The sequence below is a fragment of the Ascaphus truei genome, chromosome 6, assembly GCF_040206685.1.
Source record: "Ascaphus truei isolate aAscTru1 chromosome 6, aAscTru1.hap1, whole genome shotgun sequence".
In the NCBI taxonomy this organism is placed as follows: domain Eukaryota; kingdom Metazoa; phylum Chordata; class Amphibia; order Anura; family Ascaphidae; genus Ascaphus; species Ascaphus truei.
In genome coordinates, this window is record NC_134488.1 from 59,681,306 (window position 1) to 59,700,297 (window position 18,992).

An 18,992-nucleotide genomic window follows, 5' to 3' on the forward strand; every position below is an offset into this window, starting at 1 on the left:
TACTATGTCTACAAATAGATTAACCTAACTGTAATGCAAACTTACAAGTTAAATCATTTTTGCATATTTTTTTATTTTCATATTTTCCCGATATCTTGGGTAACTTCCTAGGTATCATTCATCTTGCCATGTGGAGTCAATGTACCTAAGTAAATGGGACTATAACTATATTGGTCTCTCTCATGTCCATTTTTAAAGGCGAATTTTCCACAAGAAAATATATCAAACAAGATGCATTGAAGCTCGGGTATGCAGTGTAAAAATTCCTCCTTTCAATTTAAAAGCAATATTCTGTATTTGTGTTGATATCATGACAGACCCAATTACATGGGCAAAACTATGGATCATGTAGAATTCCCACCAGTTAAATAGATGGGTCCAGATGAAACTGTGACTGATTCTGTTGCACTTTCAACTGGATTTGCTTCTCTCTTGCTCCTTGTAGTATTAGTGCATCCCTGTTGAGAAAACAAGAGACTGTTATATATATATATATATATACACACAAGCATGAAACAATCTGAAACTATTTAATCAAGGTGAACCTCAACTATATCATATCCACAGTGATAATGGAAATACTCTTAAATTCAGATGTTCTCAAACTGAGGTCCGTGGATGGATTGGTGCATGATGAGTTTGTGGATAGCTCACAGAGCTCTACTTTAGTGATTCTCAAGAGCTTCTTTACTACTACCAAGAGATCCGCTTTAAAACTATAGAACAGGGTTGGCAACCCTCAAAGGTTCTCGCAACTGACAGGGGCTGGGAGAGCTGAGACAAGTGTCCAGCAGCTCCCCAACAGTGTTGGCTGGTGGCTCCCCATGCAGCAGCAGCCTGGCTGGCCAGCCAATGGTCACTGCAATCTTCTCCCTCCTCCTGGTGGCACCAGAAGTTTGGTCCAACTTCTGAGCGGAGGAGGGAGCTGCAGTGTGCCAGAACCAGGAAGAGAGAGGGGGCGGATCGTAAGGGGGGAAGGAAGAGAGGGGTAGTGAAAGGGAAGAAGAGAAAGAAGGGGGGGTGTAATGGGGGGAATGTAGAGAGAGGGGAGAGTAAGCGGGAAGAGAGAGAGAGAGAGATGGGAGTGTAAGAGGGGGGGAAAGACAGCGAGAGGAAGAGAGTGAGGGGGAGTGTAAGGGGGTGAGAGAGGGGGAGTGTAAGGGGGGGGATGGGGGGAGTGTAAGGGGGGGGTTGGGGGGAGTGTAAGGGGGAAGAGAGGGTTGAGGTTCCCCAGAATTTCACAATATAATTCTAGGGTTAACCAAAAAGAAGGTTGAAAACCACTACTATAGAATGAAGGTGCATCTCAAATATATAAAATCTGCAGGGATGATCAAAATTATCTCACAATCAGATGACCTCCAATTGTCTATGGATCTCCAGTTGTCCATGAAGAGTTTTTTGACTCATGAAAATCTATTTTAGACAGTTCAAGAGCATCTTGCTTGTTCCAGTAGGAGGATGCTTTTAGACAAAGATTCTGCAATTTAATATATAATATAGTGGAAAGATAACACGAGTCACCGTGTTGGTGATGTAATTTAAGGCACATGAAGATACAAAGTAACTAAATGATCTAGTAGCATATATGCTTTCAATATTAATGCCTCTAATACACTGCTAATAAAAATCAGACTCAAAGGACTACTTAATGTTAAAATAACACCAGCTCCTGCAGTTACCAAAGGGTCACAGGCAGAGTCATAAATTAAATCACAAGGGACAGGGGAGAGATGCAGAATATTGAACATGACAGCACACAGAGGAAAACATAAAGGACCATGTTTACTGTGTAGTGCTATGCCATGTGACACTTTGCAGTACCAGAGACACCTTAGCCCACGGGTGCTCAACTCCTGTCTTCAAGCTCCCCCCCCCCCCCTCCCTCAGGAGGTCAGGTTTTCAGGGTATCCCAGCTTTAGCACAGGGGGCTCAATCAAAGGCTCAGTCAAAGACTGAGCAACCTGTGCTGAAGAAGGGTCTGATTGAGCCACCCAGGGTCGGCTTGATGGCGGTTCTATCAGTGCCATTGCACCGAGCCCCACGGTTCTAAGTGATGCTATGCCATAACACACCTGACAGCCATAATGGGCCATAAAGTGTCTTCCAGCGCTGGGTTGTGTCATATGGCATAATAAATATGGACTATACTACATTATGTGTCATGATTTAACTTAGTTATTTTATTAAGTAAAGGTATATACAGTACACAATTATAGACAGGCACAGGTGGCTTCATGTAGGAGAAGTAACGTACTGAAAGATACTGCAGGCACTGCTCTGGCTCGCACAGCCTGGTAATGCAGTGCAAGTAGATTGTCGATGTTTTCTGCCCACTGTGCTGCAGAAAGCGGAAAGTCTCAAAGCTAAACTTGGCAGCTTTGTCTTTACCATTGGAAATAATGTTGGTCTTGTTTTGCACACTACACCTAAAACAAACACAAGAAAACGTTTATATAGGCATTGCAATACTGCAACTACATATACAGTAAGTACAGTTGCATTCTGCACAAAATGACATCACAGCTGGTACTGGTAGGCATATGTATGAGTGTATGAGGATATATATGTGTATATGTGTGTATGTGTGTATGTGTGTGTGTGTGTGTGTGTATGTGTGTATGTGTGTGTGTGTATGTGTGTGTGTGTATGTGTGTGTGTGTGTGTGTGTGTGTGTGTGTGTGTGTGTGTGTGTGTGTGTGTGTGTGTGTGTGTGTGTGTGTGTGTGTGTGTGTGTGTGTGTGTGTGTGTGTGTGTGTGTGTGTGTGTGTGTGTGTATGTGTATGTATGTGTGTATGTATGTGTGTATGTACAGTATATGTTGTTTATTCTCAGTAAATCATCAGGCGGTCAGACAAGCTCCAGAGCGACGTACGTTTCAGACCACACTCTCTGTGAGAGCTTGAGAAAAGACCTTGTGGTCTGAAGCGTACGTCGCTCTGGAGCTTGTCTGACTGATCGATGATTTATTGAGAATACAGTAAACAGCTTTTTCTCTATTCGTGAGTGCTGCGGATTTTCAATTTTTGAAACATAGGTTTGAAGCAGGGAGGTCTCCAGAGCTGAGCCCCGTTCATTTCAGCTCGGTGGACCCCCTAATTCAGGAGATACTTTCTTCCATAGGGGGTGCCAATAGCCACTCCACTCGGCTAGCTGTGGGCCAATAGGAAGCTGTGACATCATCAGGTTCGGCTTACTATTGGCCCTCGTGATGCGAGAGCTTTAAACTTTGCTGAGATGCCGGCGCCCCTTTGGAGGCCTGTATCTTGGGAAGGAGGAGGTCCACAGAGCAGAAATTAATGGGATTCAGCTTCAAACCTATGTTAAAAAAAATAATAAATAAAAAAAATTGCATGAAATGCTCTTTTCAAATGAAGGTCTAACCCAAGTTACTGAGCAGGATCTGGCGTCATATGCGCGCATGTTAAATTGCAGATTACCCTGTGAAAAAGTTGTATTTCTCGCTTGGTATAGTTGTGACCACAGCAGACGGCGTGGCAAAACACTGATCCAGCAGTACGTTAAAGCTACAAAAAGGGAAACACCATTTAGTTAGATAATATTTGCTAGGTACCAAACAGATTGTATTAATGCCATATAATTTCTGAGGAAAAAAAGGGGGAGGAGTTGATAATCAACTAAATATTATGTTCTATAAGGGTGGTGTGCAACAAAGTGAATTCTCTGTGCCCTCCACTTGTTCTCCAGATAATATCTGCCCATAAAGGTGCCATCCCACGTAACTGTCCCCAAAACATCCTATTTTAAAGAATTTTAAATCTAATCCTCTTCCTTAAACAAATCCAACAGTGCTAAAAGCAACAATTACAAATTGCATTTCTGAGGGGCCTCTGAATGGGGGAGTGTTTGTCAGGCAAATTTTTTTTTTTACCCTTATCCCACCCTATCCTTATCAAAGTGGCAATAAAGATAAGGTGAGAGGACGAGAGGAAGGTTGTGCCTGTGCAAACTCTTGTGGAACACGTGGCATCAGACACCAGGGAGCAGCCAGAGGGAATCTGACCTCTCCCAAGTCTCAGCTCAGCACGTTTACACACTGACTTTAAAAAGCATTTAATAATACTTTTACGTGGCAGATTTTTGTATATAAAAAACACCAATTTTTTTTTATGAATTGTGGTACATTTTAGAGAATGATTGAGATTCCCGGACTCGGTCAGCAGTATATTTGACATCATTGGCCGTAGTGTTTTCAGTCCTAAACCTGGATTTAGTACTAACAGTGGTGCTAACCTCTTTGAAAGAAAAAGACCCGTTTTTCTCAAATACTAATAGACGAAGTTAACCCTTACCTTGATTTTGAGTTATTGAGAGTCACTTGAACATATATTATTTGCTTTAGGGGATAAACCGTTCCATTTCGTTGCAGTGCACTGGAAAAGCCTTGGTCCTTAAAATGATAAGTACAGTAGGAATTTTTTTAATAATGTCACACTAGAATTATACCGTTATTAGTACACCCCCCCCCCCCCCCGACAACCACCTCCCTCTCCCCCCCCCCCCCCCCCCACCCTGACAACCACCCCAAAAGGAGGGTGATTGAAGCTCCTGGTTTAAATTTATCAATAAATAATAAAAAAAATCCTATTTGAATCCAGCAGAATTACAAAGGAAAATATCCATGAACACAATGACTGCAATGAATTGTGGAGATACTTGTCATCTGTCAGTGTTAGCAGGTATTTTTTAACAGAGATTCATAGCTAAAAAGAAACAATACACAGAACAATATAGAGCACATTTTTTGAGTAAACCATGGGTTTAAGATTATGATTAAATAAATAATAATTGAATGCCAGGAGGAAGTAAAAGTGTATCACACAGTAGGTGAATGAGCAGAAATATTTTACTACAGGAGTAATATAAGGATGGTTCAATGCTATGTAGTATGTTGTTGATCGAGTATAAATAATTGTTTAACATAGAACTGTTTCAGAATCAGACTCTTTCTGTTAATATAAAAAGGTTAACATATTTTGGAGAGCTTTTATAAACTTTATCAGATCTCTTTAAGCTGATCCTATAATCTACAAGTATATTGTTTTTTTGGAGGTTTTTTTTTTTTGTAAAGTAAAAGTACTTCTGATATCATCATTAGCCGAACAAATAAACAGAAGTAGCCGATAAGAATATTGATCACAGGATACAAATAAGTTATACTGTTAGGGCGAAATGTTCAGTGTTATGGACCCCATTTACTAAGTGGTGCTATGCCAAAGGATACTGTACAACCAATTAAAACAAATGGGTCATACATTGTCTTCTGGCCCCACAAGATGTCTTATGGCGTAGCCCAATTTAATAATTATTTTTTGGCCAGCTACAAGTGACTGCTTTTAAAAAATTGAACTAAAGAACAGCACCACTATTTTTTAATGCACTTGGAAATGTGTTCCTATGTTACACTCACTGTAAACAGACTCATGCTCATGGTGCTGATGAAGCTGCCATTGTCGCTGTTGATGGCCACTGCTCCAAAAGACCTAGAAGCAGACAAGAAAAGAGTTTAGTGATTCCATGTCCCCTAGTCACCACGCTGGGAGTTTGTGGGATTTCCTACTGTATGTCCACTCCCTTAAAAAGGATGGTATTTAACAGCTCAATGTTATTTCCAACTTCCTGACGTAGGTATTTGGATGTAGCAAATGCAAAGGAGGATATAAATTTGTGTCTATTTCAGTATTTGTTAATAAATGGTGATTGGATATCTTGCAAGCGTGTCTGAAATACACTTTCCGCAGAGTTTCAGTGTCTTACACTGTGCAGCTACTTCTCCAGAACATTTTAATAGAGGTCAGACTCATTGACATGGAGATATGTTTACGTACATTAAGCAGTGTGTATGTTATTCACAGTATTCTTATTAATCCCAATATACAGATGTAGTCTAAGACAGGGATTTTTGAGTGATTTGAATAATTGCAATATACAGTACTGTACTCAGTTAACATGTTACGATATTCTGAATTATAATGTAGTTTGCAGAGTCCTCAATCTAGCTAGCCAGTATCACAGGATGCATTAATTATATATATATTTCAAACAAAATTAAAGTATCACCAGCAATGAGTATCAGTTGTGAATGCGAACACATAACCCATACTCACGTCAGGAGCTGAGTGTTGTTAAGCATATACTGCAGAGGGTAGTGGCACGAGAAGTTATAGTACAGGTTTGTGCTATAGGTGACAATTCCTGTGTTTGTGGGTGGCAGAGTATCCACAAATCCAGAGATGACCACTGTTTGAACACTGGAATAATCACTGAAGGCTCCACTACCTTGTCCTTCTGTAATCTGGGGCACGGCAAAAGATTTAATTTACTTCTACAATAAATATTAGGAAATACAACACAATTGAGTAATTCTGTAACTTTGAGTTACTTACAGTACAAGTAATTCTGTAATGTCAAGTAAGGGCGTGATTATAGTAGCGGCATGCGCGCGAACATGCGCGTGGCGTCACATCCAAAACATGCACTAGGCTGAAGGCGACAGGGAGGCAAAGGTGGAGACATGGCCGTGACGTCACGTGAGCGGTTCACCCTTATTGGCTAAACCGCTCACATGACGCGGCCGTGACGTGGCAGTCGCGCTGCAAATTTGAAAAACATTTGTCTCCTCTGTTATCTGTCGCTTCATAGCGCTTGATCGCGCGCCTTAATTGGTCTACATTAATTTGGTCTGGCGGCACGCTCCGCCACTTGAATCGCGGCCTAACTTTCGATGGTAAAAATACTGCCTTTGAAGCAGGTGCAAGAAGGTTCAAATTCCAGTGTCTGATCTCCTTGTGACATTAGGCAAGTCACTTTATCTACCTTTGCCTCCAACACGTCTTTAGGGTGGGAACGCATTATGTCTGCACAATTCTATGTACAGCGTGCTGTGCGCACATGTGTATATATATGTATGATGCTAGTACTTTGGTGCTACTGTAGCATGAGGTCTACAGCAAAATATACACTATAGCGTGAGGTCTACCCGGGAACAATATAATATTAAAACAAAATTAGGCTAAGGCAAGGTCTTCGGGTAAGGGGTTTTAGGGTAAGGGCAGTGCCATAAAGTGTGCTTACAGCTACACTGGCTGAAGCAGAGCGCCATCTAGTGTAGACCTCACCCACAGTTCATTTGACCACAGATATCCAGGTAAACCTCAAGCTATAGTAGCACCAGTATTTCTTTTATCATCACTAAGCTGTACTGCAGTTTGTCATAACATTTCTATTCAGACTAAATTGGATTTCATATTATCCATCTATAAATTAAGTGTAGAATATTTTTAAATTACTGTACCTAGAAGTAAAAACATGCCATCAGCAGAGGAGAGGGGGGTGTGCAGACTGGTGGTGGAGTGGGAGGGGGTGCAGACTGGTGGTGGAGAGGGGGGTGCAGCCTGGTGGTGGAGTGGGAGAGGGGGGGTGCAGACTGGTGGTGGAGTGGAAGAGGGGGATGTGTGCAGACTGGTGGTGGGGCGGGAGAGGGGGCTGTGCTGCCTGGTGGCGGAGTGGGAGAGGAGGGGGTGAAGACTGGTGTAAACACGGTGAGCTGAGACTTGGGAGCGTTAGATTTCCTCTGGCTACTCCTGTGTTGTGTCACTGTGTGTTCTACAAGGTTTGCTCAGCCAGAGCCCCCCCTCTTTCCTCCTCACCTTTCCTTCATTGTCTCTTTGATAAGGACAAGGTGAGGTAATGGTAAAGAAAACATTACATTTACAAACAGTTCCCTCCATTCTGACACTATTTAGCATATATTTTCCCGCATTTAGCCAGCAATGTTTCAGGGCCTCCTACCCCTTTGTCAGGCTTCAAGCCGTCAACTCCGCAACTACAAACTTGAGTGCCTTTCAGCAGATATTTTCTATGATGTGCACCTCGGAGGGGATGGTACAAGACCATAGCCCCAATAAGTACTATTTAAATTGAAAATGACTGAGTGTCAGCTGTGTTCTTTTCTGGAATCCCTGAGTTAGACAACAAAGGTACTTACTTGAATAGTGTTACCGCATGCATTTCCACTTGTGTCACTCACGGGAAGGGTGAATCTCATGACTGGAGGGTTCGTAGAGTTATCCAAGGTGCCAAGACAGGTGGATTGATTGTGTTTGCCATTTAGAGCCAGATCAAGGGGATTAAAATTGGCGAACCAAACTGGGCATGCATTAATGGACAGCTTCATAGCAATTGGTCCACAGGTTACTGCAATGTCACTGTTGTCTAAAAAGAAAGGGGTTCAGAACACAGCCAACTTCTTCACACTGTATACACCATTATTATAACTTACACTTACCTGGAAGCCTACTATATGCTTCCGAACAGACATCTCCAGAACATCGCTGCGCGGATATGACTAGCAGCAAGAGAAGGGGAAAGCTCATTTTCAGGCCTACGAGTTTACAAGCATATAGTGGAGTTTACCATATTCTGTAAAATAAAATGCATTCAAAGTAAAATTTGCCCTCCAAAAACAGCACTTAAACATAAAATTGACGTTTACAGGAGCACCTTAAACACTCCTCACTACAATGTTATTTTACATGCTGTGCAGTAGGTTAATGCACAGTTAACAATGTATTACATTCCATTTACGGGAAGAGAAGTTGATAGGTCGTTAACTGTGTGTTCCTCCACTTCTCGTTATATTGAATAGGAAGGGACCAGTGTATTAAGGTATTTTCATCTACTGTACATTGTCAGAATATAGTTTGGAGAGACGTTATTAAAGAATAATGGAAATAAGGGAATAGGTACAATATAGACACACTACAATGCCATGTACCAAATTTTACAGCAAATAAAAATACCACTTGTGATTTATTTGCATGTCTCGGACAGGTCTCCAACCTCGTTTTCCCGCATTATCGCTTAGCAAGCAGTGTTTCCACAGCAGCCAGGGATTCTGGGTAATGACATGCAAATGAGCACACACCTCTTGCTTCTTGCCCAATTTAACATGGGCCCCTTATACTGTAAGCTTATGCATGCCGTATTATACATCTTTTCAGCACAGCTTGGGTTAAAGAAGTGCATAGCCAGTAAACCTACTCACAGACAGCTGTATCAAACTTATATGTGTATTTTTTCAATGCTAAACATTTTCAGATTCTTTAGAACATGGTTAAGAATAACTATAATACATACATGTATAGCATATATAACATATTCATATTAAATGTATGACATTTAATATAATATCAGAGTATGGTTAAATAACAGAATAGTATAGTAACTGTAATATACAGAATAATATAGTAATAGTGTAATACACCAATGCCTGATAAATAAAATTGTGTGATTTTGTTTGAAAATAAACAAGCTGTTGGGGATATTTATTAAAGTCGCCATATTTTATGTGATATCATTATTGTTGTTAAAATGTACATATTTATCCTCATAGTATCCTTCCAGTTTGTAAAAATAAAAAAAATTAAGATCACTTTTGTTGTCAATAAAATATTAATTATATAAAAAAAGTCCCAATGTTGCAGCAGGAGGGAAAATAAAAGCACCACATTTAATAATGAAAAATAACCTTTGAAAACAATAGCATTTTTTATTTAATAAACCTACCACTTTCTTGCATGGTAAACTTTTGATATCCCTGTATAATGGAACATTCTACTATTTTTTCACTTCCCCAAATTCACAAAATAAGTACACTATGTTGATTCTTGACCTAAATCCTCATCAGAGATGTAAATAAATATATATATTCTTATCTGGATGTGTGTGTTCGTGCACACACACAGAGAGACTTATACTGTATAGATATATACAACAGTTCAGTATTTGTATTTTTAAAACATCAGCTAACGTATTATTTTATTGAATGTTTTTTTTTAAACTGCCAAATGTATTACAAATACATTGTGTTCAATATATATATATATATATATATATATATATATATATATATATATATATATATATATATTCAGGTATACAACAATACGCTCATATGTGTACTGCTGACAATTATCCCTTTTTTCTAAATAATTTGCGCCGTTTTTAGAAAAAGCAGGTTATTGTAAAAATTTTACTAGAAGTTTTTTCTATAGAACTCATTCTTCATACGCGTCGTTGTTACAAAAGAAACCACATACCGTTAATTGCAGACAAGTCTTAAGACCTCTGTGTTGGCTGATGTATGGAGATGTGTTGTGTCCTGAAAATATTTATACGGGGTTAGAAAAGGGAAGTTGATTTTATAAATGGAAATTGATATCTACTGTAACTGGCAGGCAAGACATCGTTTTGATTTTCAGTTTGAATTTCATTCCCTTTCTTTTTTTTTTCAGGGCAAAAGATGATACTTGAAAACAGTGGATCATGTTCCCACCAAAGAAAAGCACAGGGGTGTTACAGATATGTCACTATCTCATAGCATAAGGATCTGGCATTCAAGATTTACATGCAAAAAATGTATTTGTGCTCCTAATCAAATGCTCGCTTGTCTAAGGACATCCACCCTAAGATAATTGAAATATAAAGCATGCCTTGTGCTTACTGTAGGTCATATTTGAAAAGGAGATGTACAGTATATTCAAATTGGTCACCTCACCCTGAGATTAAAAACATTACCTTACATGGTATGTAAACTGAAATACTACTACTACTACCAGATTGGAGTCCAGCAAATTGGAGACAGCACACCAGGTGTATATTTCAAAATGCAGTATGTATTGAAGAAAAGACAGGCACCTCAACCAACGTTTCTGTCTGCAGCGAGCGACCTTGCTCAGGGCAGTGCTCTCTACAGACCGAAACGTTGTTTGAGGTGCCTGTATTTTCTTCAATACAGGCTGCATTTTGAAATACAGTATACACCTGGTGTGCCGTCTCCAATTTGCTGGACTCCAATCTGGTAATATAATTTCTATTATTGTCTATGGGATTAGCATCTGGATTTTTGGATACTTGAGTGCTAGTTGCTGCAATTTATTATATATATATATATATATATATATATATATATATATATATATATATATATATATATATATATATATATATATATATATATATATATATATATAGCAACTGTAAATATTACTGTATGTTCATTTGCATGTCTTAGACAGGTCTGCAACCCTGTCTTTCCCCATTGTCACCCAGCATACAGCGCTTCCACTGCAGCAAGGGATTCTGGGAAATGACATGCAAATAAGCACTCAGTGCCACCTTTTGTCTCAAGCTCGTATTACACAAGCCAATCCTCAACCCAATGCATGCTGTTTTAAACACAGCTTTTAGACAGAGGCTGGGATGAGATGCAGCCTCTGTCTAAAAGCTGTGTTTAAAACAGCATGCATTGGCTTGAGGATTGGCTTGTGTAATACGAGCTTGAGACAAAAGGTGGCACTGAGTGCTCATTTGCATGTCATTTCCCAGAATCCCTTGCTGCAGTGGAAGCGCTGTATGCTGGGTGACAATGGGGAAAGACAGGGTTGCAGACCTGTCTAAGACATGCAAATGAACATACAGTAATATTTACAGTTGCTTTATGCTTTACTGTGGAGGGTTTTTGTCACTTTTTTTACCCACCATAACCTTAATGACAGTATATATATATATATATATATACATATATATATATATATATATATATATATATATATATATATATATATATATATATAGTAATAATAATAAATAATAGATTATACTAATATATATATATATATATACATATATATATATATATATATATTAGTATAATCTATTATTTATTATTATTACTATTATTTATTTTATATATATATATATATATATATATATATAATAGATGATACCGTTCTGTGGCTAACTAAATGCTTTTATTTGTGCGAGCTTTTGCGATACACTGATCTCTTCTTCCAGCGGTGATACAATGGATAAAGCATGAAAGGTTTTTTTCACTTAAAAACAGTGCATCTTGGAATGTAGCTGTGACCTATCCATCCCCCCTGCGTAGTATGTAATTTATGACTTAATGTGTTAAATGGTCCCTGAAAGTTAGTGATGTAAGAGTGTGTGTGTATGTTTGTGTGTGTGTATGTAAATATACATTTACACTGTCCACAGTGTATACAGCGCTTTACAAAAGGTGTGTGTGGGAGTGTATACCAATGGTGTGTCCAGGTGTAGAAATGTAAGAGGGTGTTGCATTACTATTAATGTGTGTAGATTCTATGTGGTGCCTATTGGTATTTAGGGATAGAATTACTTTGTACATATTTATGTGTAAGAGACAGCTGTGTGTACATACATATAGCACAGTATGTACTGTATAGACATGGCTTTTTGCACTCACAGGAAGAGAGTTCTCTCGTGTCAGGGTAGTGACTCATGAAGCTCCAGTCTCGGTTTAGGCCACCGCTAAGTGTCCTGAGCAGTTGCATAAATTTGTATTCATGCATCCGTCTCTCTTTCGGTGTTCTAAGATGACCTTTGTTTGAGTATGGCCACCTTCTGATCGTTCATCTTGTGGCCAGAGTCAGAGAAATGTTCGCCGACAGGACTGTCCCTTGTTCCGCGTGTGATGCAGATTAATTCTCTTGTTTAGCCCCTGTCCCGTCTCACCTATGTAGTAGTAGCCCCCTGGGCATTTCATGCACATGATGAGGTACACAAATGCGGTCACATGATCAGGACATTTAAAAGCAGAGGGATACCGGCATCCCATAACAGGGCCTGTATCTTGGGAAGCAGGGGGTCCCAGGACCTAAAACCAATGCGGTTCAGCTCCGGAGACCCCTTGCACATCTACACTATGAATAAAATTTTGAATAAAAATATTATTTTTTTGCCGATATTTGCGCAGAGGGAGTGGCGGAGCTCTCTCTGCTGCATGCTGATCTCGGCAGGGGAGCCCATATCGGCAGGCAAACTCACCACCATTTTTCCCATATATCAAATATTTAAGTGCAACTAAGGCTTTAGAAATCGATCCTTACGGAAAATGAGAAATACTTAATAGGGGAAAGACAGCCATGTCTGCAGACATTCATACACCGGGATTCATCAAGCTCCCAGGTAGGGTATCACATCCATTCCAGCATCAGCTACTGTACCACTCAAGTAAATAGCAGTTAATCCCAATTGTACTGCAATACCCAGCATCAGCGGTTACTGAAACTGCATCATATGGCATTGAAATCAAACAGGAACTAAAGTATACAGTGCATTTAACAAAGGTTTTGTTTCTTTAAATGGTGTAAAAAACAATACTTAAACCTGTGGTATTTTAAAGGAGCAATCCAAGCAGTTTTTAATACAGGTTTGGAGCCACTGGAGCTGAACCCGTTAATCTCAGCTCCCAGAATCCCCTGCTTCCAGAGATGCATCCATCTGAATGGGGTGCTGGTATCTCCTGCAGTTTGAAGCCCCCAGTCACATGGGCCAATAGGAAGTCGCACCCCATGTGTTGGATCTTTGAAGAGCAGCCATACTGTGTATAGTGAACCCTCGAGTGGCTATCAGCACCCACCATGGAGGTAAGAATCTATGGAAAGCAGGGAGTCCCCGCAGCTAGTAGACTTATACAAGACAAGTAAACCCAGTGATGGCACTCTAATCCCTGGTGAATGTATTCTGGCATAATTAAAAACTCTTTAATTAGTATAACCTATTAAAATATATTGGTACAAAACAACGCAGTGGTGGATCCCTTAACACCCATGTAAGTGTTGAAATCTATACATTGATAAAGGCGTTTTGATTGAAATGTATATATAAATCTCCTTTGTTTTGATAACCAATCCGATCTAAAATCCTGTCAGTGAAGACAGGTATAGGAGTGTAATTACACCATAGATGATATGCATTAAGGATTAATAGGTATAGTACAGTTGTTGTAATCAAAAATTGTGAATAGCTTTAATAAATATTATTCTCTGGATGCAGCTGCTTTCAGGTTACAGAGTTTTTCACCAAGTCCTGCAGAAGATATACATGTACAGTAATATAGTGTCTTGGTGCTAACCTGATTAAGAAAGCTGATAATTCCTTATAGCATTGATAACAGTCTCTCTATACTGTCAAACCCAATCAGCATAAAGTAGAAAAGGCTCCAATAGTTATTGGATAATCTTAGCCAACATGGGACACTGCTTAAATGGGTAGTTCAGGTCATTGACCCCCAGTGTATAATGATCATTAGGTTACTCTAGGTCAATATACCAAACAAGAAGCTTAGATACCCTATTTGGATAGAATCATTTACCATTTGATTTTAAACCACTTATATGTATTAGTGGTGGAATAACAGTGGGTGGTAACACACACCTCTAATTATTCCCTATGTATAGTGCACATAAGATAAAGCACAGACATTCCTGCACTAATAGAGGACTTATAGCTGGTAGCAGCACACTGTATGTATTGATTCTAATATCCTGGGTAAGAAAGAGTAGCAGTCCCCAAAAACAAAGTGTCCAGAGTCTACCCATAAAGACCTATACTGTTTTTAAGGCCGAGCATATAGTGCCGGCGACGCGACCGGTGACGTCACCCGTCGCCGCTAGCAAAAGTTGTAATTCGCTTTTGGCGATGTTGCGGGCGACCAGGTCTTTGATTGGTTCAAAGGCTGTCACATGTGGCGACAGCCTCTGAAAAATCAAATTTTACCAGCTTCAAAAATTCGCTCCGTCACGTCACGCTTACTATAAGCGCTTGCGATGGGGACAACGCATTTGTTTGAACGACGTCGCGTCGCCATCACTATAAGCGCAGCCTATGAGTTTGTATACAATGTAGCCAAAGAGGATAGTATGGTATGTCAATAGCAAGTAGTGTGCAGGCTCAAGTAGGAATCCTATATCCTACAGGTGTTATAAAACACCCCCTAACGTGCTCAGCTTGCAAGGAGGCTATTTTTGTCGAGTCTTTAAACCTTGCAGGGAAGCGCTGGTGAGTCAATCACGTAGGATGCCCTGCGTGTGAATATGCAGGTACCGCCGACGTGCGCGTTTCACGTGTGTCTACGCTTTTTCAAGGCGCAAAGGGTGGGGGGAGTCCCGGTCCTATCCTTGTGACTTTAAGCCGTGTTCCATGTGAGTTGTGTAACATGTTAACTCCTTGTGTGCCTAATCAATTGCCGTGACCCTTCAATTTTGTTACTAATTTTAACAATTATATTCTTTAATAGGTGATTTGCACACATCTCCCTGCTTGAGTAAAAGATCTTACAGTATGTAGTAAAAGGTAAGTATTTTCAAGAGCACAATCATTTGGTTATCATATTGAATAACCAGAATGGGAGATACATAAGTGATTTAGCATAGAGTACTTTGTACATTATGTTAGAGTTTTGTTGAATTTTTAGATTGAATAATCAGAATACATTCACTAGAGGATTAGACTGCCCATAATTGGGTTTACTTATCTTGTATAAGGCCTCGGACATGGTCAGCGCTTATGCGCTTACACTCGGCACTTAGCCCCTGCAGCCACAATGAGAGCTGCTGTAGCAGGGGCTCGCTTACGCAAGTGTGCGTCTTAGCTACATTTTTAATTTTCGCGCTCGCCAGAGCGCAGGGCGGTCACGTGAGCGGTTCACCCAATGAGGGCGAACCAGCTCCGTGATGTCACTGGCCCACTCCCCGACACCGGACAGCACGCGGTCTAAGACCAGGGAAAGCACCCGCTTTCCCTCAGCCTCCGCACGCCTCAGCACGCAATCAGGAACCATGGACGCAGCCTTAATCTTCTATATACCCCTCTAGCCAGAGGAGCACCTCCCCCCATATACATTCATTTTAGGCTGAGCAGGGGTTTCTTTTTCTGTATTATAGTCCCTGGCGCTATTAATGTGGTTCAGTTCCAGAGACCCCCTGCTTCAATCCTGTATTTCATTTAAAAATAAAAAAATAAAGCCTTCGATTACCTCCAAATGAACAATACAGACCGGCGCCTCAAAGTCCAATTGGAAAGAACATAGATAAGTCCAAAGAATAGCTGCAGTGTCCAATGGAGGGTGATCCAATCTTTAGACAGCAGACTCCACAGCAGCAGAAATGGTATATAGTGCAAGGGAGACAAAAGGAAAAATCATAGCGTAACAAGGTATGAACTGGATATATAACACAGAAAAAAAAACAAACATAAAACAATGACAGATAGGCTGACAATTATTAACGGAGAATTTAATATAACACAATAAAAAGCAATGAACCAGTGAAGAGCAGATGTGGGACTTATCTATGTTCCTTCCAATCAGACTTTGAGGCGCCAGTCTGTATTGTTCATTTGTGTTTCCTCACTAACTGTGTTTGGGTTAGTTTTCCTGGCAGCCTTGCCTCATATAGGGGATTTATCATATCATTTTGTTGTTCACATGCACTGCACATTAGTTTTTTAGCGCTATATACACCATTCTTTTTTCCAGCTTCGATTACCTCCAACAATGTTCCTTTATTTTTTGCAAGAGTGTCATCAACAATGAATGATTCACAGCCTAAATGTATAATGCTCTTCAAGCATCTCAGGCATGTTTTGCATACAATGATACATTATAGATCTAACCTTTTGTGCTGATCAGTAGTATGTAGACCCTTCACAACACATGAAATGTATTATAGCCTGGAGCATAGAGCCTTTGCTTTAAACAATAGAGCTTTATATAAATAACAATTAACAACTACAGATAAGTTACAATGGGGTGTGCGTTGATGCCAAATAGTCCCTCTAGGTGCCCATTATACAATAGAGCAACATTAGAAACCCAACATTAGGTACTACTTTGTTACAGCCAGATACTTATAACAATAGTGACTTCAGTTACCCTGTATGTTTTATTTTGGAACCCTAGGCAATACATGGAAAAATAAGTAGGTCAACATCTTACGTGGTAAAATAAATATTTTTTTTTAATCTGTTTTTCTTGGAATCTGAGTATCTGGTTTTCGGTATCAGACTGGTCTGTCAAATGATTTAGGTGTCGAGAAAAGTGGAGGTAAAGCACAGTTAATACATAGCCAAGTGTGATGCCCCACTTAGGCCTCGGGCATAGACACTTTGCCCGTGCGGCGGCGCACTGAGGCTCAGGGAAAGCGGTGCTTTCCCTGGCCTTAGAGCGCGTGACGTCACGGAGCTGGTTCGCCCTCATTGGGCGAACCGCTCACATGGCTGGCCCTGCGCTCCGGTGAGCGCCAAATCTGAAATCTTGGTAAGACACACGTGCGGAAGCGTGCGCGAGCCCCTGCTAAAGCCGCTCTCATTGCAGCTGCAGGGGCTAAGTGCTGAGCGTGAGTGTGCCTCAGCAAGGCTGATCCTACTATGTCCCAGGCTTTAAGGTGCAAGCCCACAACTTCTTAATGAGGTCTCCAGTCTGCCCTTAAAAAGACAATATAAAACCATGCGAGATCCAAATCTGTGTTTGCCTTCTTCCTGAAAATGTCAAATAGCATTTCAGGGGCTTCTGAATTGGGAAATGTCAATTGTGTTTGTCTTCCCCTTATCCCTCAGTCCTCAGACCCAATAGAAGATTAGGGAGATCATACTGTACAAGCTCTGCCAGTGCATACTATGGATACGGAAACAAAAAGGGAGCAGCCAGAGAAAAATCAAACCACTTCCAAGTCTCAGGTCACCATGTTTAGATTAGATGTAGCCAACATTGTTGCCAATCATGGCATGCTGCAATGGGGACATTCACAATGCACCAGCAGGAGAACCAGCTATGTATGTCTTTATATAGCGCCATTAATGTACATTGCGCTTCACAGCAGTAACACGTGTGACAATTGTATAAAACAAATACCACAAAGGGGAGACGTGCTTCAGACATACAAGTAACATTTAGGAAGAGTCCCTGCTCCGAAGAGCTGGAAAAAAAAAATTATCGAATTCATTGGTAGTTGTTAGGTAGAATGTACAGCGACTAGAGGGCATTCTGGCAAGTGCATCTGCAAGGGTACAAGCTTTATGTACCAGGTGTAAAGTATCAGCCATGCAGCTACTCATGCTTCCTTAAGCAGGTGGTCTAAAAGGTGGATAGTGAGGGTGCTAGTCTGATTGAGGGGGAAGGGCATTCCAGAGATGTGGGGCAGTCAGTGAGAAGGGTTTAAGGTGGGAGAGAGCTTTAGATACAAAAAGGGTAGAGAGAAAACATCCTTGAGCAGAACACAAGTGTTGGGATGGTGTATAATGAGAAATTAGGGCTGAGAGGCAAGGTGGATCAGAAGAGTGTAAAGCTTTAAAAGTGGAGGAGGAGAATAGTGTGGGATACGGGTTCTGACAGGAATGTCAGCAGGGGAGACACTGAGACAGATTTAGGATAGAGTAGCGATTCTGGCAGCAGCGCATAGGATAGATTGTAAAGGAGACAGGAAGGCCAGACAGGAGGTTATAGTAAGCGAGACATGAGAATGAGAGCCTGTGTCAGTTTTGAGAGCGAGAAGTTGTGACCCCCAGGCAGCACACTTGTGCTACTGGGTGTATGATAGTACTTCAACAGTAATGTGCAAGGAGGTAGTAGGGCCAGGTTTTGGAGGAAATATGGGAGGAGCTCTGTTTTTGCCATGTTAAGTCAGCGGAGGGACAACTAGGATGATATAGCGGAGAGACATTCAGAAGCTATGGTTTTAAAAATAAGCCATGTGTGAGGGGCAAGGCCACTGTGCCATGTCAATGGGAGAATGCTACAGGTTGCAATAATGTTTCCTACAATAGGTGGAAGCCCCAAATTCATTGGTGTGACCCCTTATACATCTCATTGGCATTAGTTCACTTTGGTCCTAAGAGGGATCAGTCATGTCCAACAGTGACATTGGACCATAAGACTGCTTCCCAGCATATGATCAACCATTTGAGTTGGTCTAAAATCTTCCCTGGTGACGGATATTAATTAATGTTCAGTAGGCCATCACAAACATTGTTTAGGAGGCAAATGTGCCAATTGTGAATAAAGTCCCAAAACACTTGATAATTAGCAGAGGGCAGTAGTTTAGTACCTTGCTTAAAATTGCTTAACTAGTTTGAGGTATAGTTGCAAG

At 40.6% G+C, this 18,992-nt stretch overlaps 1 protein-coding gene across 1 annotated transcript; it reads right to left on the reverse strand.

The window, feature by feature from the left end:
- Window positions 1–344: 344 nt before the first annotated feature.
- LOC142498106 (zona pellucida-like domain-containing protein 1) lies at window positions 345–16,020 on the reverse strand. The gene is made up of 10 exons (XM_075606611.1): window positions 15,884–16,020; window positions 10,122–10,183; window positions 8,309–8,442; window positions 8,009–8,235; window positions 6,129–6,316; window positions 5,432–5,504; window positions 4,314–4,411; window positions 3,441–3,527; window positions 2,258–2,429; window positions 345–458 (listed from the first exon to the last, which is right to left on the reverse strand). The coding sequence occupies exons 3-10, from the start codon at window positions 8,394–8,396 to the stop codon at window positions 345–347; spliced, it is 1,047 nt and encodes a 348-aa protein (XP_075462726.1). The 5' UTR covers window positions 8,397–8,442; window positions 10,122–10,183; window positions 15,884–16,020.
- Window positions 16,021–18,992: the final 2,972 nt, after the last annotated feature.

What these genes read in the sequence shown, in the direction of transcription:
- LOC142498106 (XM_075606611.1), bottom strand. Translation starts at nt 8,396, where the DNA reads ATGAGCTTTCCCCTTCTCTTGCTGCTAGTCATATCCGCGCAGCGATGT. An exon ending in AGCATATAGTAGGCTTCCAG is followed by an intron (nt 8,236 to 8,308) that starts GTAAGTGTAAGT and finishes CTTTCTTTTTAG; the next exon opens with ACAACAGTGACATTGCAGTA. An exon ending in AGTGCCTGCAGTATCTTTCA is followed by an intron (nt 459 to 2,257) that starts GTACGTTACTTC and finishes TTTTCTCAACAG; the next exon opens with GGATGCACTAATACTACAAG.